General features: G+C 40.5%; 1 protein-coding gene across 1 annotated transcript in view; it reads right to left on the bottom strand.

Annotated features, from left to right (window-relative positions):
- Window positions 1–23,577, bottom strand: part of LOC109487128 — a 40,397-nt gene that overhangs the window by 10,414 nt on the left and 6,406 nt on the right. The window contains 28 exon segments of the mRNA XM_019791096.1: window positions 520–661; window positions 1,032–1,154; window positions 1,699–1,856; window positions 2,562–2,600; window positions 3,019–3,099; window positions 3,694–3,792; window positions 3,936–3,962; window positions 4,309–4,488; window positions 6,666–6,861; window positions 6,863–6,984; window positions 7,250–7,279; window positions 7,625–7,693; window positions 8,132–8,245; window positions 8,729–8,842; window positions 9,404–9,517; window positions 10,186–10,299; window positions 10,644–10,757; window positions 11,189–11,302; window positions 11,732–11,845; window positions 12,381–12,494; window positions 13,189–13,302; window positions 13,820–13,933; window positions 14,506–14,619; window positions 20,516–20,629; window positions 21,037–21,150; window positions 21,442–21,555; window positions 22,255–22,338; window positions 22,885–22,992. Coding sequence (XP_019646655.1) covers window positions 520–661; window positions 1,032–1,154; window positions 1,699–1,856; window positions 2,562–2,600; window positions 3,019–3,099; window positions 3,694–3,792; window positions 3,936–3,962; window positions 4,309–4,488; window positions 6,666–6,861; window positions 6,863–6,984; window positions 7,250–7,279; window positions 7,625–7,693; window positions 8,132–8,245; window positions 8,729–8,842; window positions 9,404–9,517; window positions 10,186–10,299; window positions 10,644–10,757; window positions 11,189–11,302; window positions 11,732–11,845; window positions 12,381–12,494; window positions 13,189–13,302; window positions 13,820–13,933; window positions 14,506–14,619; window positions 20,516–20,629; window positions 21,037–21,150; window positions 21,442–21,555; window positions 22,255–22,338; window positions 22,885–22,992 — 3,054 coding nt within the window.

Genomic DNA, 23,577 nt, shown 5'->3' on the forward strand with positions numbered 1-23,577 from the left:
TCTTTGTAACGATCGTCTGGAGGTTATTAGGTCCTCCCCACATCCTGAGAGAAATGCTGGTGACAGTGTAACTGTGTTTGTGTGTGTGTGTGTGGGGGGGGGTATAGGCGCTACCAACTGACACGGCCGACGGGTCTAGACCTTTTAGCCGAATCGTTAGAGCGTGGAAGATTCGGCTACAAGGTCTAGACCCATCGGCCTGAATGGTTTTATTGTCCAAACAGTACCCGTGCAGTCGCAACCTTTATACGGCTGAATTAATGCAGGGTATCACATAATAATCAATACAAATCACAACAATTACAACAATCAAATAATACACATGATACACATATTTGTTCCACAATTATATTTTGAGAACCCCGGTCTCCCCGGTTCATAGTCGATTGCTCTAACCACTACACCACCCGACGCCACTATACCACCCGACGCCACTAGGCCTGGTCAGTTGGTAGCGCCTATGAGCCCTAACAGTTTTACTGTGGCCAAGAGTAGAGTAGAGGTAGAGGTGGTACTCACCAGCCGAGATGTAGACCTCAGTCTTGAGCCCGATGCCGCCCGGTCCCCAGGTCAGGGGCACGATCCGGATGTACTGGGCGGTGATGGGCGTGGTGAGCTGCACTGTGGTCACCGCCGTGCCGTCCTTACTTCCCGTTAGAGTCTGAAATATGCAGATACGATTTTGACTTAATTGTGGGTTTGTTATGGAACAACTCTCCTCAAGCTGTCCAATCATGTGTGGCAGCTATTCTTCCGGGAGAGGGTGGAGTGCAAAAGAACATAGTATTACAGTTATTTAAAAGAGACAAATGTGTAGCCTCGTATGTGATTTACTTTTTTATGTCCCTCGTTTGCTAATGAACTGAAACTTTTCCAGTCATCAACCACAAGAAGACCTGAATATCTCAATCCAGGACCTTCACAGTGTGTATTTTACATTACTGCAGATAATGGTAAACAACGCAAAGAAGCAAACAAGCAAACTAGGGAGAGACTGAACATCAGCACACTTTGGTTTGGTTTCTACTCACCTCCTTGTATTCAGTCCATGTTTCGCCGTCCACGCTGTGGAGTAGCTTGAAGGTTTTGACGAAACTGTCGCCTGAGCCTTGGAGAGCGATGGCGGCAAGCGTGGTGGTCTGCAGCAGGTTTATCTGCGGGAAAAAGTCACAGATCGTTTCAATGAATGTCTTCTTTACAGCATCTTTAATGAGCTATGTTAAGGCTGAACAGTAATATAATAAAAGTAATATAATGTTGATGCTGAGTACTGGAGAGTAGTTATAACCATTGGAATCTTGTACATCATCATTGTACAAAAATCTGATAAAAAGACACAGAGGACAATAGACGCATACACTGACTTAACTGGGCTAGAAAAAAAATCTACACCAGTAGATTTTAGACACGTTTTAGACATGTTTGTGACCAAAACTTGTGGCCAACCTCATGTGACAAGGAGACAAAGTTTATTATATACTAATGACGGTTGTTGAAATTACAACGAGGGCATTATTGTTGACAAAAAAAGAAGCTTTTACTAGCAAATGACCTGCCAATAGTTACCTTTTAACGGATCACCAAGACTGTTGTTTTTTTTTGCAAAGCTTAGCCGTGCTATCAAACGACTTACGAAGCTTAATTATTACCCTTTTACAGATCACTAAGACTGTAGTGTACTTCAAAGCTTGACCGTACCTGCATGTACTGGTTGACGTCGTTGGTAGCCGGGGCCCAGTAAGACTGGCTTCCCAGGCGGCCCATCAGCACGGAATGGGCCTCATCTAACTGAGACGAGCCCTTAAACATCAACTTCAACACCTGCATCGGCAGAGCTCCCAGGATGGAAGCCAGTTCTGAAACAAGTTTTTTTTTCATTAAAGGATATATTGTAATAAGAAAAGAAATACACGAGACTGATTTTGACGCCCTCAAGATAATAAAACCTATATAAGCGCCACCATCGAGCATAAAATAATAATACCACTACATAAAAAACAGATAAATTACACGATCTAAGGGAACAATATAAAGCAGGCAAAATGGGGTCAAATTAGATATAACTAAAAGCACAGGTCCCATCCACACCCCCTCCCGCCAAAAATTTCTGAGGGAGGAAGCTATTGCACGAACTTACCATGGGAAGCGTTTGACGCTATATCGGAATGAAGTATAGACATAACTATAGCAAAAGTTACTATTGACATTGTAGTATTATGATCATGGACTGAGACCCCCAAAATGACTACCTTCTGTAGTTTACAGTTCTGTATCTGTATCTGTATAGCCGGTATAACCGCCTTTCGGCGTAACACACCAGCCTGACAATACACACAGTTGTGTTGTATTGTCGATTTTCCACTAGACCACAGACTTCAAATGGATTCAAATGCCAACAACCAACAAAGATTCCGATGTCTAGACAATTGAATTCTTTCAAACATTAGACCCCATTCTCATGTGCATATTATCACTCGACTTACAAGACGACAGTGATAAAAATTTGTTTTGTGGATTCAAAATCATTAACAATTCGGTGGCAATATAGTACCCATACTTACGCGTAGTCTTAGTAGTAGTCTTGCTCGAGCTTGATAGTGCTGGAAGAAACCAGAACAAAAGATCGCTATCAATTAAAATTTTACACTATACAATTGTCAACGTTTTAGATATAGTGATTTAAGGAAAAAGCACATCATTACTATTCTGGTATTGCATTTAAGACATAAGGCATAAGACACAAGAAAGCTAAATCTGAATTAGCGCTAATTTACAAAAAAACATTATCGAATTACACAGAGGATTAAAAACCTTAAGAGAACCATTTCTTTACATTACAAATAGCAGCATTCAAATTATACATTGTATAAATTATATACATTGTAGATTTGGTCCCAAGATTGTTCCATGCCTTTTCCCTCTTCATAGAAACGGTCAGAAGTATACTTAAAGACACTTAAAGACTTTTATCCAGTTTGAAAAGTCTAAAATACTATCTTACTATCCTTCAAGACTTACTTAGCAAGAAGGAGGCGCACTCGATGGTGTTGAAGACATCTGCGTATGTTTCTTTAAACGCAGGATCCTTGCAGACAGCCGCTGAAACACAATGGGTGTCACAATCTAAGATGTTGTCACCATTGTTTTTTCGGCCCAAGGACTGCAGTGCAGAGCTACAATTGAAACACGCTGTTCATAGTTAACGATATGTATGACAATACGTACGCAATAGCGTTAATGTGGTTTACAGATACTACAGCTACACATGTCTGCTCTTATATATAGAGACCGGCGGAGAGTATAGATAAACATCATTAAGGTTCGACTTAGTTGATCTGTGCGTGCAGAATAAGTGAGTGCAAGCAAGTGGTAAGAAATCACATCAACACGCTCCAAATAAGACACGTCTTCTAGGAGAGGCTAACATGAAACTAGAAAGGTAACATTTGCAAAGCATCATGTTTACCGTTCACATGGCTTTGTTTATTCTTACTCAAAGATACTGAATGTAAATGTATATTGTGACATGCAACATTATGTAACCCAACACCAGTTACCATGGTGACAGACGTCTGGTCATGGACCTTATTTGGTAAGAAGAGGAAGAACAAACAGAGCAAAACAATTTGTTTTCCTTCTAAAATCGACTTGTTACATGGGGGGCTCAAAGACTAAACAAACGACTGAACATACGTCGACAGGTCCTCAGAACATTCTGGAAATGCGCTGCGTCCAGTTTTTCTTTCACTGTGGTGTACCAATCCTGCCACTCTGCACAGTCCAGTTTCATTTCTGTGGATTAAGAATGTAAATCACCTTTGTTAATAACTGAAACGTATCAGTATAACGTATTGGTGAAGAGTTTGGAAAAAACTGGCGTGGTGAAAGGAATAGTAAATTGCTAATATGAAATGATGGTAGGTTATGGTACGCACCTTGAGTCTCGGTCTTGCTGCTGAGGGCTGTGAAAATAATTAGAATGTACTTGATTAGGTTTCGTTGATAGAATCATATCAACATCATGTACATATTAGCAAGGTTTTGTTTGTCCAGCAACATAAAATAAAATAACAATAATAATAATAGTTACTTTTAGCAATAATGATAATAGATAAAACATACAAATTATGCTGAAATTATGACAAACTTGAAACAAAATCAGCACAGAGAAATAAAACTCAATTGGTTTTAAAACAACAGAAACGAAGAATTAATCAGTAATTGTTGTCGTGCAAAGGAAAGTGTTCTTAACAGCATCAAAGCAATTCTGAGATTGCAGCATCATTGAAGGCATCTTAGAACGCTTACTGAGGAGATAAGAAGCACAGTCGATGGTTGTGAACATGTCTGCATAAGTCGTCTTGAAGGCTGCATCCCGGCAGACGACCGGCCGACATGTTTGCATGATTGTCTTGAACGCGGCGTCTCCGACCTTGGTCTTGATGTCGCTGTACCAGGTCTGCCACTTGGCACAGTCGATTTCCAACTCTGCCAGAACAATAACAAACAAGAAGCCATAGGCAACAATTATCCGTGAAGTATTATATATTGCAACAAAAAGAAGTAGCCATTGGCGACAATTCTCTGTGAAGTGTGATAAATCGAACAAAGAAAAATTGTTTAAACGCGCGTCGGCTCAGTCATCTTAAGACGCAACAACCAATCAGAGATGCGAAATGCCGACACGTGACGCGGGATTTGCATACAGTCTAAACAACGGGGAAGGGCGCGCGATGCCCGAAATATTTTTGCGTCAATATTCAGCGCCGTGATTCAAGAGATTAATACCCGGAAACTTCTTGTTTTGAACGCATAAACATGCATTTACGCTAATCTAGTATGATTCAGGGTTACTTTTTTTTAACCTGCCATGGCCAGATTATCTAAAGATGTGTGTATTGTGTGTACAATCTACAGAAAGGGAAATGTACATCAGGTCCGATCATCCGATTTTCACGTTTCGGTTTTTTGAACTCGGTTCATGAACGTATTTTGGTTTGGCTCCTGGAATGTGCGAAAAAATGACTCCCGGGACTGTCTACAGGGAACACTCGCACATTCGCGGTGTATCAGGACAGCGCGACTGGTCGGCATATTAGCGCAGTCCCTGCAATTAGTAACAGTTGCACATCAATCCGGCCGAAAGCATGGCTACTTCTTCATATACCGGCTCATACTACAAGACGCCTTTACAACTAGCAAATCATAAAATTACCCGATCTACTAGTATGTGCGGTTTACCAGCCCCAGACCACATCCGACCACGAGGCAGAACACATTGATGGGTTGCTCAAAAATATTGTCCATGTTTACAAAGAGCTGCTCCACAATACACGCCGCCACTAGGTCGCCACAGCCGACCAGTTCGAAATCGACAGGATTACGTCATCGGTATTTACATTTCGTAATGCTGAACATTTCCGTCCCCATCACCCAACATAAACGGACGAAAACATTTCAAAGAAATGGGGATGTTTCGAAAATAACCATTTACTCCAATATCAAAACAGCTACGGTAAAAATAAAAAGACGTGCATCATCCAGGACATAATTCAACACCACGTGCGAAATTACACAGAAATGCGACGTACGGAAAAATGCGTTTTGGCTGCGAACATCTTCCAAAAAACTTGGCATCTCTTAACCATGGGCAAAAACATCTGGAACCACTTATAAAAACCACCCCGTATCTGAATGAACTTTTACCCCCCCCCCCACTGCTATTCCAAACAACGCGTTTTTCTGGACCATTCCAATTCGCCTCGTAATTGTAGGGGTGCGTCTGCGATATTACATTGACCGCGAAAGCAGCAACGGCAAAAATACTCATTCGTGCATCAACACGGGCATGCCCGCAGACGGCGTATAAAATTGCGTGCCGATTACACAAAGAGAACCCAGTGTTTTGACTGCGAACATGAAAAATCAGCCGATTACAACACTCCGTCCGGAGGTCCTGACCTCCTTCACGGAGTAACAATTGGACAGGCAGAAAGTCTTTTGGAACAGCATCTCACTATTGTTGTCACAATACATCTACTAGTCTGTATGTTACGTTTGGGACTGCATTGTTAGCGGCTTCAGTGCACTAGTGGTCAGTGAATCAGTCATTATAGCCCCTTAAAGAAGATGACAGACGATGGCCATCGAAATATCTGCTCTTGTTTAACAAGTGGTTGTGAATATAAGAACTGTACTGTTCAATCATTCTTCATTGTAATCTTTCAAACCTATGGATCAATACCATCGTTTGTCTACAATAGAAATAAGATATAAAATCCACGTTTGAATTTGACCAATTTCCATCCTATTCAGCAGCCTGTAAAGACGATATACTCACGTTCAGTTGTAGATGACGTTTGTGATGAGCTTGAAACCTCTGCAAAACAATGGCATGTATTAATCACTACAGTCAACATTTACGTACCATGGACGAAAATGCAAACATCGTTTTGTATTGACAACTTTCCACTACGTCACAAACGTCAAACAAACTCAAACGCCAAGAACCATTATCAAAGATTGCAAAGTTTAGAAAATTCAATTCTTTCAAACAAGGGGCCACATTTTCATATATTTACTGCCACTACCCTTCTTACTATACTCGACAAACAGGACGACAGTAATGATATTGCTGAAACTTCGGTATACAGCGTCAGACTCACCTCCAGACACCTGCTGAGTCTCACTGGATTGCACCTGAGTCTCGGATTGCACCTGAGTCTCGGATTGCATCTGCGTCTCGGATTGCACCTGCTGAGTCTCTTCGGATTGCACCTGCTGAGTCTGCTCGGATTGCACCTGCTGAGTCTGCTCGGATTGCACCTGCTGAGTCTCTTCGGATTGCACCTGCTGAGTCTGCTTCGGATTGCACCTGCTGAGTCTGCTCGGATTGCACCTGCTGGGTCTCTTCGGATTGCACCTGCTGGGTCTCTTCGGATTGCACCACAGTCTCAGACTGGGTCTGACTGGAGCTCTCAACCGCTGTATAAACAGTTGCGTGTATATCAATGAGTCATTGTCATCAGACAAACAGGGCAACTGCAGCTACCATAGTTTAATTTTTAAAGCAGCAACATAACACAATCTGAACTCCAATGATTAACAGGAAACACACAAACAGAAAATAAAAATTCGCACAGCTACAGAACTTTGCTCTCTTTCAAACATTTGACAGAAATCACATCGAAGGATCAATGAAACAGCAAGAACAACTTTCAGCCGAAGCAATATCAGTTTAAATACTCACGTGCCGGCTGCTCTACTGGGGCTGGGGCCTCTGTGGAAACAGTAACAGACATACGAATGAGTGATGGCTCTCAGACAAACAATACAATATCTGAAGTCACTATATAGTAGTATACTCCTGTAAATATTAAAAAAAATAAGTTACCACAAGGTTCCACACCCTTTAAGGACTCTTATAAATAACAGACCACAAATATAAAAAAAAAATACCTTCCAATTATTTTGTAGCGTTGTCAACTCTAAACCTTGAGTCCACATTGCCACAGTGTCCCTCCCAAACCCTTCTATCACACAACTAACAGGGCATTAGTCATAAGAGTATCAAAGGATGTATAAACCAGTGACTATAACTTTGATAGGCACAGGGCATACTCACGTGGAGGAGCAGACTGAACTTGGGCCGCACTCTTTGGTTTCGGTGGGAAGACTGCCGAGGCGACAACCGCTGTAAAACAGTTACATCATGCATATCATTGACTTCTTATTCATCAGACCGCACGTACAGAACCAAAGTACAGACGCAACCAAAGCAGCAAACATGTTTAAGCTGCGATATTTACCATCAATAGTGAAGGTTTAAGTGGAGCCAATACGCCAAGACATATAACTTAACTCAAGATGTCATGAAAATTGAGGATAGCAATTTGTTAGTTGGACGTCAACAAAACATTGAAACTTAATGTCCGCTTCAATGTAGCCAAGACGCCACCAAGAGCTGTCGTGTATGTATCAATCCACCGTATAAGCTTTAAGGTGAAAAATTAAAAAAAATTTCTAAAGGGCACAGCATCGGGCATGCTAGGGGATCGAACCCGGGACTTCTTGACTATGACGCCAAGTGATGTTCATATATTGAAATGTAAGGAATATGAGACAAACTTACTCTTTTCACACAGGTCTCCGGTGATACCCTCCGGACAGGTGCATGTGAACCCGTTGACCTTATCTGTGCATGTTCCTTCGTTCTGACACGGGTTGTCCGCACAGTCGTCTACATCTGGTGTGTGGATGAACAGAATATCGTTACGTAACTGTCTCCATTTTTCCTTCCAATGTCATCGAGGTTTTACAACGTATATGCCACCACCCCCACCCCCAAGACCTGAGTAGTACATGTCCTGTGAATACGTACTGAGCATTATCCTATGCAGAGCTATACTGTGGCAATATGCTAGTCTTGGGAGCTTAATCATAAAGCTAGAGTATTGCCCTATGATAGCTCTGCCATAGAAGTATGATGTCGAGTGGCAGTCAAAAGGGTGCATCATGACTTGAAGACAGACATCTGCTTTTTAAGTTTCAACTGAAAATGATTGTTGTAGAAAGAAGAAGAAGGAGCATGTAACGTAATAGTGCCATTGCTGCTTAATGGCTTTATAATAGTAAGCCAAATCAGGTAAATGAACAAGGGACTAGATAGATATATAGGATCTGCTTAAACTCAAACGTTAACTTTTACAGATGTGGAATTCGTACTTACTGAGTTCACACAGGTTTCCGACAAATCCCTCCGCGCATTCGCACTCGAAGGCGTTCACTTTGTCCTTGCACTTCCCTCCGTTCTTGCATGGGTTGTTTTCACAGTCATTCACATCTGTGGCAAAAGACAAGACAGTCTCCGTCAGTTTTAACAGCTTAGAAAGAAGCATATGCTATTATGATGTTGATATGATGTGCAAATGACTGAACCAGCGATTTCTAGATACCACAAGGGTATGAAGACCTTCTCGTCACCGACAACTTCGAAGAAAATACAATATGTAAGTTAAGTTCTTAAAGACATTCCAATTTGGTCTGTAATGTAGTTCATATAAGTGCATATTATAAGTCTCAGACTGAAACCAGTATCCATATTGGAATAACTGTACCCCAAGTCAGAAAGGGGATAACAGTAATTGTTACTCGTCTCACAGATATTGACATCCATATCCTGCTGTACATTCTTCCTTTGAAATAGACCAAATTATGCAGAGGGAGGTTATCTTAATCTCCAAGCAGATGTTTCGGTGGCTGCGGTGTTGGATACTGTCTGGCCAATTTGATACTGTCTGGTCAATTTGATACTGTTTTGCAGCCACCGAAACATCTGCTTGGAGATTAGTTTATCTAATCAACACTGGTCAGCCATAATGTTATTAGTAACTCTTGGGCTTACTTGTTTCGCAGAGTTTGCCGGCGTATCCCGCAGGACAGACGCAGGTGAAGTCGTCCACCAGGGCCGTACAGGCTGCACCGTTATGGCACGGCTGGTCTTTGCAGTCGTCGATATCTGAGCCAGACAAAAATATCAGATTCTTTAATAAACAGTATCAATAGGCAAATAAAAAACTTAGATGACAAAGGGTACATTGAAAAGCACCCTTCAGGGCGATATGTTCCCTGGCTAAACAAACAAACAAAGAAACAAACAAACAAAATTGAATTGATGATGGTTATTTCAAATTCAAGATTACAAAACAACAGTTACCAAGTGGCTAGCTGAATTATGTGTAACGGTTAACTGTTTATACAATAAAGGAACAGAACAGAATGTTGTGAATGTCAATGAAGATTAGATGTCAAGTTAATGGAATACCAAAGGAAAAGTTACTCAATAGACTGGATAAATTTTCAAAACTGTTAGACGTTTTAAGTAGCATCCACTAGTACTGCTTTTCAGTAGTGACTAACAGAACCTGTGGTTGAACAGGTATGCAGATGGCACGTTGTAAAATGTGTCGGTTGGACCAACCTTTGTAAAATAATATGCATAATGACATAGATGGTGTTGGACAACCCACAAGTCGGTGAAGATTAGACATCCAGGTAATAAGATAAGCCAAACACAGTTACTCAAGCAACTGGATATGATTTTGAAACAGTCAGACGTTCCACAACCATATCCAGTTGCTTGAGTAACTGTGTTTTGGCGCATGTACAGCGTAATTGTGCACTTACTGAGTTCACACAGGTTGCCGGAGTATCCCTTCTTACACACACACTCCACGCCGTTCACTTTGTCCACACACTCGCCGTTATTCTGACACGGGTTGTCCTTACAGTCGTCGATGTCTGTGCAGAGAGACAAATTACTTTACCTTAGCGTAATACAACATTCTAAGGGACTTAAGTTTACCAACGATGAAAAGACCAACACATGTTTAAAAGAAGAGCATGTATGTTGTATATTCCATTGCTTCGAATGAAAGCTCATCTGTGTTGGTATATATAATCCACAGTTATAGTCCATTGATTGTTTTGTCAATGATAATATCTGCTGAGCAATATAGATAGCTTGTCATCCATGTTGTGTTCTAGACAAAAAGCATTACTACAAACTACGGTTTCTAGTACAAAAATCTTTCAACTTTAACCAGAATGTCCAATGGAAAACAAACCATTAATTCGGTACCTACTTGTTTCACAGTTAACACCGGCGAATCCCAGTTTGCATGTGCACTTGTACCCGTTCACCTGGTCCTTACACGTGCCTTCGTTTTGACACGGGCTCTCTGCACAGTCGTCAACATCTGCAGCAAAAACAAAGAAAAAGCAATCAGAGATGGCAGACTTATGGTTACACCCTTACCCACGCTTCTTCGCTACCTTTCTAGTTCCTCAGATGAAACGAGCAGCATTGAGGATGTATGGCAATGCTGCTTTGTGTATATTTGGAATTACAGACAGACTTACTCACACATACAGACTGAGAAAAGAGGGAAGTGTGAGACAAGGCAGAAACTAATTAATAAAGGTCTTCATTCATTCATTCATTCCATGATGGCAATGATGTTCCATTATTTACTGAGATGTTAGATTACTTCTATTACTAATATTTACTGGTTTTCTCTACTGCATATAACATAAGAATTCGTATTTGGGAAATCTACCATGCCAACATAACAACGAAGAGGGTACCTATAAGGGAAAATTGGAAAGCAAAGTAACGACGTAGTCTTGCCTGTGCCACAGAGAACTCCAGCGAAGCCCGGGCGGCAGATACAGTCGAACCCGTCCGTCTTGTCTCTACACTCGGCTTCATTTTTACATGGCTTTCCCGCGCAGTCGTCTATGTCTAAATAAGCATCAAAGTTGAAGATTAAGAAATCTCTGAAACAACTGTCCAAAGCCTCCCAACCCCTTGTGGGTAAGCTCTTTAACTCGCGGCTTCTTTATCTTACTCCCCTTCCCATAAAAGCTATTCATTGTCTATATAAATGGTATACATCTAAATAGTCATTACTTTCCTGAAAGCTACCACATCTATAAAATATATATATCTTCAAAAAAATCCGTTCTTTAGTGCACTATGCACCAAGTAATATCTAGTATCAGTGCACAGAAAACCAGTCAGAATTGCCCTGATGAAGATGACAGAACGTCGGCTCGTGAAAAATAAATGGTTGTGATCAAAGAACTTTGCTATTCATTTAAAATATATAGTTTAGACGTCGTGACTATAATCTGCCTACAAAGCAATCTCTGAAAAGAGTTTCGTACTTACTGACTTCACATGCGTTACCGGAGAACCCCTTTGCACATTCGCACTCGTAGCCGTTAATCTTGTCTATACACTTGCCACCGTTCTGACAAGGCTCGTCTTCGCAGTCATTGACATCTGAGAAGGGATATTATCAGCGTTTAACATACGTTAGGATGAAGAGCATCAACATAATACTACCTACAATGTAGATTATAGGTATACTGTATGTGTATTGATATTAAATACTCAATATAGTCATGGATAGTGCAGAGAGAGAGCCAGAGTGTGTTATGTTTCATCTTCCATTTCATGTAGTACAGACTGTAGTACTACAAAAATCGGTATAATATATACCTGGCTAGCTAGCTAGACTGTAGCTATATGTATTGTCTATACGTTGTTGATTTCAATACTTCTAACAAACGTTTCTACTAAGATCACAAAACCCGCTCATTATGCAGAACGTGAGACTGTTCATTATCCACAGCCTTCAAAGAAGAAGTCACACCTTATAATAGCTAGCGTAGTAGTATAAGTTTTTCCAGTAGTTGTCTGTTTCCTACTATTGCATTGTATCTTTGACTGTAAAAGCAATTAGCCTTCGGACATGATTTTGCAAATAAAGTTATTATTATATAAAAAGAAAAGACCCCGTTGATTCGACACTGACCTATTTCGCAGTTGTTTCCGGCGAATCCCAGCTTGCAGGTGCACACGTACCCGCCCACCTTGTCCGTACAGGTGCCCTCGTTCTTACACGGGTTATCGGCGCAGTCATTCACGTCTGTAGTGCAAACAAACAGAGGATCAGCTAACTCACGTTACCAGGATACCCCTTCCTCACCATGCACCTTCGCACAGGCACTTGAAACTGTTGGTCTATTGGTTTATTAATATGCCCTTAAGCCCCATTAGGAGCTAATCTTCCAGGGCTCAGCATCAGACAAACATGCGTACATAAAACAGATATACACAAAAAGACAGATTACATACAATTACAAGACAGTTAAAAATTAGGAATTGAGTTGTTGACTTGATTATTGCACCTTTCACCATATCTTTAGTCTTTAAACCGACAGAGGAAGAAGAATAATGCCCTGACACACATTCTGAACCTTGCTCCAAGCTTCAACCAACGAAAGTTTGCTGAAGTTCGAGAGCTATATCTGACCAGGTTTAGGCCACACCTATCTTTCTATAAGCATCGAATCGGATTTGAGTTAGATTTGAGTCAAAGTTCACTGCCAACCACGGACCGACCACATCTGACCTACTCCCGAACATCAGCCAACCAAGAGCCAACCAACGATGGCTAAGCCCAAATGTTCTGGCTGTAGATATATGCAAATCAACGCCTCTTTTTCGCGCTTTTATTTGAGCAGCATCCACCTCACATTTTGCACTAGATATACAATAAACATGTAAGCTACTCGGTGTCAACGATGATGGTGAGAATACAGTAAAAGTTATATACTCACCCGTTTCGCACAGGTCTCCAGCGAATCCTTTAGTACATCTGCATTCAAACCCGTTCACCTTGTCCACACACTCGGCATCATGCTGGCACGGCTTTCCGGCGCAGTCGTCTACGTCTAAGTCAAGATAAAAGGTTGTGATTTAGTTGGTATGCTATGTATACGTTTCATACCACTAAGGATCTGGGTATTAGTGCACATTTAGTCAACATACAGCTAGCTGGAAGATCTTTTTGGTCATCCTGGTCTTTTGTCTCTTTGGCCTTTTTTAAATCGTAGTAACTCAGTCATCCAATGCTATGATTGCAGCTGGTACAACTTCGGTCAAGACTGCATACTAGTACCCAAATACCCGAACCATCTTAAAAGCAGTAAGCCCCTGTACACATGATGTTTTATCCATTGATCGTAATTTATTCTCCGTTTTACCATTGGCAGGGTATTTGTCATCTTCCAGTAAAAGTAAAAACGGGTTGTTAGTGTTAAGAAATTAGTATCTACGTCATTTGACAAAGGCCACTAGTCTATGCTTATATGTTCTTAGCTGTAATTGCCCATAGTTTGTAAAGAGCTAGCAATGATGTGAAGACATGGAAGCAATCCTCTATAGCTAATAGAGAAGTGTAGTACTTACTGATCTCACAGTTGTTTCCGTGGAATCCCTTTGCACAAATGCACTTGTAGCCATTCACTTGGTCCTCACACTTGCCACCATTCTGACAAGGGTCGTCCTTACAGTCATTGACATCTGTAACAAGAGAGTAAATGGTAGCGAATGTCATTTTAGGTTGAATTGTACACAGAGCACCAACCCACACTGTTATGTCTGTTGTCTCAGCCAGGTATAAAAACTGCAAAATATCCATGGGCACATGTAAAGAACAGTATTGTTCTTGGCATACAGTCGGTTACATGCTCTATGGACGATCCTGTTGTACTAGACTGCGTGCTCACATTTAAGTGAAGGTGGTCTCTTGTAGATGCTTTGTAACTAATGTAGGCTTTGTGTTTTTCTGTGAAAAAATGAACCGTTGATTCAGTACAGCTATTTCTAACATACATATAACTTAAGTTCTAGTATTGTGCCCAGAATCGTGTTCATCTAGTTCTATGCCTGAATGGGTTATGGTTAGGATCTGGTTCTGGATAGTATTCGCGTGTCCAAGAACGTAGATTTGCCTCAGACATGGTTCTGGACACGCGTGGACCATCCCGAACCGTGACTGATCATGATTCTGGGTACAACATGGCACTTTGTGTGATTAAGAATTTTGTTCCAGTTGTATATTATGAAAGGCAAAACGTCAACCTGGAACTTACTTGTTTCGCAGTTATTGCCGGCGAATCCCAGCTTACAGACGCACTGGTACCCGTCCACCTGGTCCTTACATGTGCCTTCGTTCTGACACGGATTGCCAGCGCAGTCATCAACATCTGTAGTACAAACAAAAACATAAACAAACAAACAAACAAACAAACAAACAACAAGATTTTGTTTCATTGCCAGACATCTTATTTTTTTTTTTTTTTGAAAACTTTATTCACATAACAACATCATAACAATACATTGCAAATGAACTAACAGTTGGTTTCATATTCGTGAGCACCAAACTGCTTACGATTTTCCTGAAGTTTTCGGTTTACAAAACATGTAGTATACATTGTTTACAACATGGTAAGCAACGTTTAAATTAAGCCTCTCACGGAACATTCATTTTCATATAATATCCGTATACTACCCTTGTATTCACCATATTTATACTTACAAATTGAGAATTTGCCAAGTAGTATCAGTACATTAATATAGTGATATTTTACAATGTCGTGAAGTTTGTAGCCGAGGATAACATCCTGTACAGACAGCAATAATGTGTTTCCGTATTTGATACAATAAAGCTTTTCTACTTCTGACCAAATGGGTTTTACAATGTCACAATAATAAAAAAAATGTTCAACATAGTCCACAGAGTTACAAAACAAGCATTTGTCATTCTCTGAAATACCTTGTTTATGTAATTTAACTCTGGTCGGATATACATTATGTAACACTTTCCACTGTAGTGAACGAATTCTTGGTTCCTTTATAACAAGAAATAACGATATCCATATTGTCTTCCAGGGTGTGGATTGAAAATCCATCCCCTGTAAACGCTTTTCCCAGAAACTTTGGCCCGTAGGCGTGACTGCTTTCCGAAAAAGAAGAATATTTTTGAAAAAAGAATTAGTCTGTATACAAACATCTTTTCCCTGTAGTCTTATCTTAGGCACTTCACTTTCTATGTGAAGAGTACTTCTCCATTTGGGAGGAATAGCATTAAATAGGGCATTGTATTGAAACAATAAACATGGATAATCTCCAACAATATTTTTCAGCTCCCTTAATGCCATAAAGTGTCCTTGTTTATCTACAATATCATTAATGTACATAATATCTTTTTTGACCCAACTACTGAAATATAACATTTTACCTTTATATGTGATACAGTTGTTGTTCCAAAGAGGTTGCCATGGTACATTTTCATCAGTTATAGCATCTATCGATTCGGGTGCCTTTAAATCATACCAGATTTGTATCAATTTCTGGTAGAAAACAGGTAAGGATTGCATACAGTAGCTAGGTTGAATATGCTGAACACTGCAGTTACATCTAAAGATAAAAAGGTTAGAACCAAATCTATGTAAGTAACTTAACTGAATCTTCTTCCAAGTAGGTAAGTATGCACTACATTGGTATGATAGCTTTTTTATCCATTTCAACATAAACGTTTTATGCATAATTTTTATGTCAGGCATTTTCAACCCACCTGCCGTGTAATCCTGAATTAATACATTACGTTTAACTCGATCCTTCTTCCACAAAAATCTGTAGAACATGAGATTAACATCATTTAAGAACTTGTCAGGTGGTACTAGTACTCTTAACAAGAAAGAAAGTTGTGAAGCGATTAAACTCTTAAGTATTAATATTTTACCCAACAAACTTAAGTTTCGAGGGGCCCAGGAAGAAAGAAGTTTTTTCATTTTAAGAATTTTTCTATTCCAATTGGCTTCAATATTTGAGGCACACACAGAATGTGAAAAACTAACACCTAAACATTTTACCGTATCAGTCCATTTAAGGCCACCAACATGTTCATTACAATTTCTAAAGGAGCCGAGCCACATAGCTTCGGTTTCCCCTATTAAGACTAATCCAGAAAAGGACGAAAAATCATTGATAATATCAAGACTGGCTGAAATGGAAATTTTGTCCCCAAGAGTTAACGTTGTATCATCAGCGTATTGAAAAATACGAGATTCCACTTCACTACTGTCAAAGGAAGGAAGACATATACCTTTAATGTTAGTTGACTGTCTAATTTTCAAAGCAAATACCTCTACTGCGAGTACAAACAGAAGAGCTGACAGAGGGCATCCTTGGCGCACACCTCTTTCTAAATCGATCCAATCAGACAGAAAACCGCAATGATTAATACAACTTTGTGAGTTTCTAGTAAACACATCAATCCAATGTATGAAATCACTACCAAAATTAAATTTCTTCAAAACATGTAGAATCAAGTCTTTAGAAATACTGTCGAAAGCTTTGCTGTAATCTAGAAAGAGTATTGCGCCAGGAGAATTAGATTCTTTCGTAAAAGATATTATATCATCAATGGCCCTCACGTTGTTTGTGATGCTACGTCCTTTAATATATCCAGTCTGATCCTCACTGACAATATTAGGTATCACATTTTGTAACCTGTTTGCCAAGACTTTGGCGCCTAACTTATAATCAGTGTTGGTAATTGATATGGGTCTCCAGTTCGTAAGCTTGTCCCTACACAAGTCATGTTCATCATTACCCTTAAATAACAAAGAGATAACACCTTTCCTTTGAGTAGAAGAGAGTTGACCCTTAACAAAACTTTCGTTCAGTGAATCAACAACTAATGATTTAATTTTACACCAGAAAAATTGATAAAACTCTGTTGTCAGCCCATCTAAACCTGGGCTACAGCTTCGCATATTTTTCAAACAAGCTATGCATTCAGAAATGGTAATTAACCCTTCACATGTTTCTCTTTGCATATCAGTTAACACAGGGGCATTTATATCAGAGGCAAACTCTTCATATTCATTTAACTTAAATGGTGATTCTTCACGGTAAAGGTTCTTAAAGTACTGTGTTTGTTGGTTCAATAATCCTGCTTGATCAGTGATTATTGTACCATCATCCCTCCTAAGACTTGTTATTACATTACGCGCTGCACGCGCCTTCTCCAACCTGAGGAAATATGCTGTGTTTTTCTCACCCTTCTCAATCCAGGTGGTTTTGGAGCGAATTTGTGCTCCACGTGCCTTATAGAGAGCATGCATTTCAAATTCGGCTTTCTTTTTGTACACCTGTTGCTGTAATGTTGCATTATTTGGATCAGTGGCTAGTTGTTTTTCTAGTCTCATTAAATCTTCTTCTAAAACTTTGCTAGTCATGCGTCTTTCATTAGCTTTTTGTTTGCCGTAGTCAATCGAAAAACATCTAACTTTATTTTTACAATAATCCCACATCATTTGTTTGTTCTCGATCGACGAGGCATTTAGGCCATCTTCGATATTCTCAATAATCTGATTAACACTGTCTACATAAAATTTATCATACAATAAAGAGTTATTAAATTTCCAGTATGATGAACCCTTATCCTGTTGGGTCACACACATGTCCATCATGACTGCTCTGTGGTCACTACATGGAAAGGACCAAATCTCACAGCTGGTACTTTTATCAAATAACAAATCATTAACAAAGATATAGTCCAGTCTTCTAGCAATGAATGGATTCTTTTTGGACCAGGTGTACTCTCTTTCAACACCATGAAATGTTCTCCATATATCAACAAGGTCATGTTCATTCAAAATATTATTCAAAATTGTCATTTCTGTGCTGTCGTGGTCCCTTCCCGCTATATTATCGAGAGAGTTGTTAAGGGTCGTATTAAAATCTCCAGCAACTAGTACATGTTCAAAATCAGTACAATATTTTTGTATCATGTTCGATACTTGGGAGAGGAACAGCTTTTTACATGTCACAGCATTTGGGGCATAAATGTTGAAACAAACAAATTTTTCATTTTGAGACGTAAATCGTACACCGATAATACGGTCAGAAATATCAATGAACTCAATGTTTTTACAGTCAAAATGTTTAGATATAAGAATAACTTGCCCCTTACTGTGACGTGTACTGGGATGGGCAAAAAGTTTACCACCCCACTCTTTCGTCCACAATTCAAAAATCATCACTTGTTATATAAGTTTCTTGCATTAGTACAATGTCAATCTTTTTTGACTTAAGAAATTGAAAAACAGTTCGTCGTACCGTTCGTTTCCTTAAACCTCGTGTATTGATGGTGAGCAGTCGTACCATAGGTGTCGGTGGAAGATAGTTCAGCTACAGTAACTATCCATTGTCTTTCTTTCTCCCCTGATCGTCCAAACGACCATCGTCTTTGTGAAGTTTGTCCGGCTTTGCCTTATCAGGTGGAGTAAGAACGTTCTTTCTCTTTCTAGCTGACCTTGTTGACACAGGTTGGCGTCGTAGACCACGCTCCCCAGTGTTCTCGGTGCTGGTCGACGTTGGACGCGATGAGCGCGTTCGTCTCCTCTGATAGGACCCATCAGAGAGCCCTGCTTCCTCTTGTGGGGGTTTTGCTTTTGCCCCTCTTCCAGTGTTTTCGTCTTCGCTGTTTTCCACATCTATAGGGCTTTCTACAGCTTCAGCAGCCTCGTCCGGATCACCGGAAGCCCACTCACCGCTGTGCTCGTCTCCGCTGTGGCTATCATTGCCTGTTTCACGGGTAGATCTAGTCGAGTAAGGGCGGGAGGAAGGGTTGGAAGCTTCCCTTGCAGACTTAAGTCCAGCACTTACTGACTGATCAATATCTTTTCTGCTTTCACGAGATGGAATAGTTTTGTCGGCTCTGCACCACTTTTTCGTGTGTCCTTTCTTTCCACAAATGTAGCAGGTGATGCGGTGAGGGCATTCGTGGAATGCATGGTCCTCGGCTTTGCAGGATTTGCAATTGATAGATTGACCGTCATGGAACACAGTCACTTCTATATCAATTAAAGAATCAGTGTCTGTAGGATCAGGTATACTGTAAGTGGAGTAGCGTGGAAACGGGTTAATGATCTTAGAGACATAGCAAAATCTATGCCCCGAATACAGATGCTGAAAAGGTGAGTCAACATTCCTGTTCTTCTTTTGATGCCTCTTGACCTCTGTTAGCCTTTCAGCACGAGAGTCCACCCACTGAGCTACTTCTTCATCAGACACACTATGTGGGATTCCATGAATTGAAATTCTGGTTTCAGCTTTCCTTAATCCTGTCTTTTGAAAGTCCAGGATACCGTAAGACCCTGTGCCGACGACAACGCGACCGACACTGATCGCTTTAGCTTTAGCATCCAGGCATGAAAAGTTGATTACCCAGGTGCGTTTTTGGCTAAGGTACTGCGCCCCTAATATTTCGTCGGGTTTTATGGCATCCGTCATCTCGTTTCGCACAGTATTGTATAAAGCTTCAACTACATCGAACTCAGAAAGTTTAGGCATACCGACTGCGTCAATTTTTGATCCAAAGGTTGGTGTCTTGGAGCCTTGAAATGTCGTCACGTTCACGAGCCGCCATCTTTGCTGTATGCGTAGCTCGCCCTCCCACTGGTTGCGAAAAGAAGCCACAAAACTCTCACAGGGAAGAAAACGGGTAACTCCAAGGCAGCGACGACAGTCAGTGATCACTTATAAAACTTAGGAATCAAAGTAACTGGAAAATGTGCGGTTTTCACCGCTAATGAGCCACCAGAACGCAAATTCTGGCGAGCTCAAGAAAAAGAACGTCAGGTGACCTCACCTGACCTTTCACCTCCGCCAGACATCTTATTTGAGTTGTTGACCCAACATATGTACCTTACAACAGACTAGAGTCAGCTTACAGATGTGCCCTATGTGGCAGAGACTGTCATTCTTATATAGGACTGTTCGGCCAAATAGCCAAAGCTGTAGGGCCTTTGACAATAAGGATTTTACGGTTTTACCATTGCCAATGTTGACTGAAGATGGCCATAAATGATGCATGTACTATTATTGACCAGTGACATGCTCGTCAACTGTAGAAAACCTAAAACTCTGACGTCTGACCAGATATCAACACTAAAGCAAATGGCCTCAAAGAAAAATGCGATTGTAATTATATAATGTAATTTACCATCAGCAACAATGAAATAACCATATGGATAGTCACCTTTAGGGAGAATATATTTTATTGAACAATGCAGTAGAAGTTGCACTTACTCGTTTCGCAGAGTTCTCCAGCGAATCCCTTCAGACATTTGCATTGAAACCTGTCTACCTTGTCCACACACTCGGCACCGTTTTGGCAAGGTTTTCCGGCGCAGTCATCAACGTCTGAGTGAGAATGTCCCAAAAATGATTTTATCAGGTTGGTAGAACATAAGATTTTGAGCTTTTCTTTTACACAACCAAAAATACTCTAACCTGTTTACGTTTCGATATCTGTCATCAAACATTTAGTCTCACATGGTATTTTATGGAAATGCAACACCCTCACTCACTCACTCAATCACTCACTCGCTCACTCACTCACGCATCCACTCACTCACTCACTCACCCACTCTTTCAATCTCTCACCCACTCACTTGCTCGCTCACTCAACCACTCACTCATTTACGCACTAACTCACTCACTCACTCACTCACTCACTAACTCACTCACACACCCACTCACCCCTCACCCACTTAACCACTCAATCTCTCACCAACTCAGCCACTCACTCACTCTTAAATGCTACTTACCGACTTCACACACGTTGCCGGAATAGCCCTTTGCACATTTACATTTGAAGCCGTTGACCAGATCTTCACATTTCCCGCCATTTTCACAGGGATTCTGGCTGCAGTCGTCAACATCTGGAGAGATGAACATTTGTATTGAAGTCAGTAAAGCTTACTTGGGTATCATCTCATTACATGCATTACAATATCTCATTACAATATAAGCATATGCATACTATTCCATGCATCATGTAAATGAGGTTTTTCAAAGTTGATATACAACTTGCATGAAAATTTTAACAAGATCCAGACTAGCCGTCGACCGCTAACTGTCCCTCCCTACGACACCCCAGACGGTAGAAGTGGACGGATAAAGTAAAGTAAGTAAGTAAGTAAGCTATTCAATGATGTTAATACTCCACTCACTGGTCTCGCAGCGGTCTCCGGTGAATCCCAGCTGACAGACACACTGGTACTTGTCCCCGATGTCCTTACACTTCGCTCCGTTTTGACAAGGGTTCGGAGAACAGTCGTCGATATCTGGAACGTAATTCGAGTAGATATAACAAGCATGGCATGAGTCTACACCCACGAACAAAATAAAGCAGTGTCGACGCTAATGTTTGTATGCAGAATATTTCTGTTTGAACCTCACGAGATACATTACCAATCGAGACCGATTGGAGATACCAAGCGCTTCTAGCTCTGCTTGACTGTTTCTAACAGTCAATTAGATATAGAAGTCCAAAGTGTTAATGGACCTAAATTTCCCTCCTAGCTCTGATTGGCGGGATATAGGAGGTTACCATGTAATCTTATCTTTCAAATAGCTCTGTTAGCATTTAATTTAACATTTTAATGTCTTGGGGTGGTGGGACTACGGCGCACAGATATGTAAAGTTTGTATATTTAAATATTAATTGTACCTTTTTTGTTGTGTGGCGCTGTTAAGTTGTTAACTTGAGTGCAGCGTCACACTGTCTAAAATCGAGGCCGATGGTGTATACTTACAACAATGAAAAATCGCTGAAAACTTTATCATTGTCAAGACGTAAGTATTCGATATAATCATTATGCCTACTGATGATGAAAAGGGGGCAACGCCAGCGTAGCATTATATTTGTATCAACGGCACGGTGTTGGCTGAAGATGCATGAAAAAAAATGCATTTATCACGTAGAATCTATTGTCTATAAAGGGTGTTATAACTGTAAAGCTAAAGCCGAAGGCATTGTTTACCTGGAGCAGGAGGTGCCTTTTGTATAGGGGCAGGGACAGGTACCGGTACTGGAACAGGAACTGGTACGGGGCTTCCCTTGCAGCCTGGAGAATAAAAGGGTCCAAAGTCTTTAAACTATTCAGGTTCGGTTCAAGTTTTATGACAGACTCATTTATGCCAGACATAAAAGCACGGGAGAAGCTCCAAGCATCAGGCAAGTTTCAAGATTTACAGAAAGTCCAAGATTTTACATAAAGACTGTCATCACACCTAGTATGAAGAAGTGATAACTTCATTGCACAACAATTGTACAGGGTACAAGGTATGGCATCTAACTACACTTTCATAAGGCTTCCCTTACTAATACAAGAGTGGGCGGCTACTATGGGATATGTATGAACTTTTACAATCATTGGATGAATATTTTTTTATTCTATTTATTGAGATTTACAGATTTAAAAATATCTATACAGTCTTTAATATATATCCCTATGAATAAATATGGGTTGCCACACATTTGCTTTTTAAGTTCATTGTGGTAAATGCTGGAATAGAGTGTGATAGTCTAGTGTGTAGTCTAGTGAATAGCGTATATCAATATATTTAGGACATTATACATTATAGCATTATGGTGTAGAGCATGTACTAACCGCAAGGAGGCGCGGCGCAGCACTTGTGGCAGCACCCGTCGTCCCCGGCCCCTCCGTACACGGAGATCTGGTTATTGATGACGTTGATTGCACCTTGGCCACTGGTTCCTGAAGAGCGTGTTATGTAGATAGTAGTGGCGAGTGTTATTTCCAACACACACAAACTACCGTTGATGTTTTTAATACCATTTAATGATTTTTCTTAGTAAAAAGATACTTTTAAGTTTTATTATTTCATATGATTCAAATCATAACTCCATCTGCTGCATTAGTTAACCTTAGCCAAACCGTTATGATACTTAATTGTTTCATATGATTCAAATACAAATGCTAATAGTCCTGGAGTTTAAAAAAAAGAAAAAGATAACACAACAGAATAGCTAGTCTTGTAGCTTGTGAAGTGTCGCTTTAGAGATACGGACAGAAAGAGACAGACATAGAGAGAGAGACAGAGAGACACAGAAAAGAGAGAGGAGGAGAGAGAGACACAGACAGACAGACAGAAAGAGACAGAGACAGAGACACAAGAGAGGGAAAGAGAGAGAAAGAGAGGCAGAGAGAGAGAGAAACAGAAATAGAAATAGGGAAATCATGAACAGTACTAGCATGAAAACCATTTGACAGGGGCTGACAAGTGTCAGTATGGATTATTGATGTAGCCTGGTCACCAAACCTATTATAGCTCCCGAGTCT

This window comes from Branchiostoma belcheri, unplaced genomic scaffold, assembly GCF_001625305.1.
Source record: "Branchiostoma belcheri isolate BF01 breed outbred unplaced genomic scaffold, Haploidv18h27 scaffold86, whole genome shotgun sequence".
Taxonomy (NCBI): Eukaryota; Metazoa; Chordata; class Leptocardii; order Amphioxiformes; family Branchiostomatidae; genus Branchiostoma; species Branchiostoma belcheri.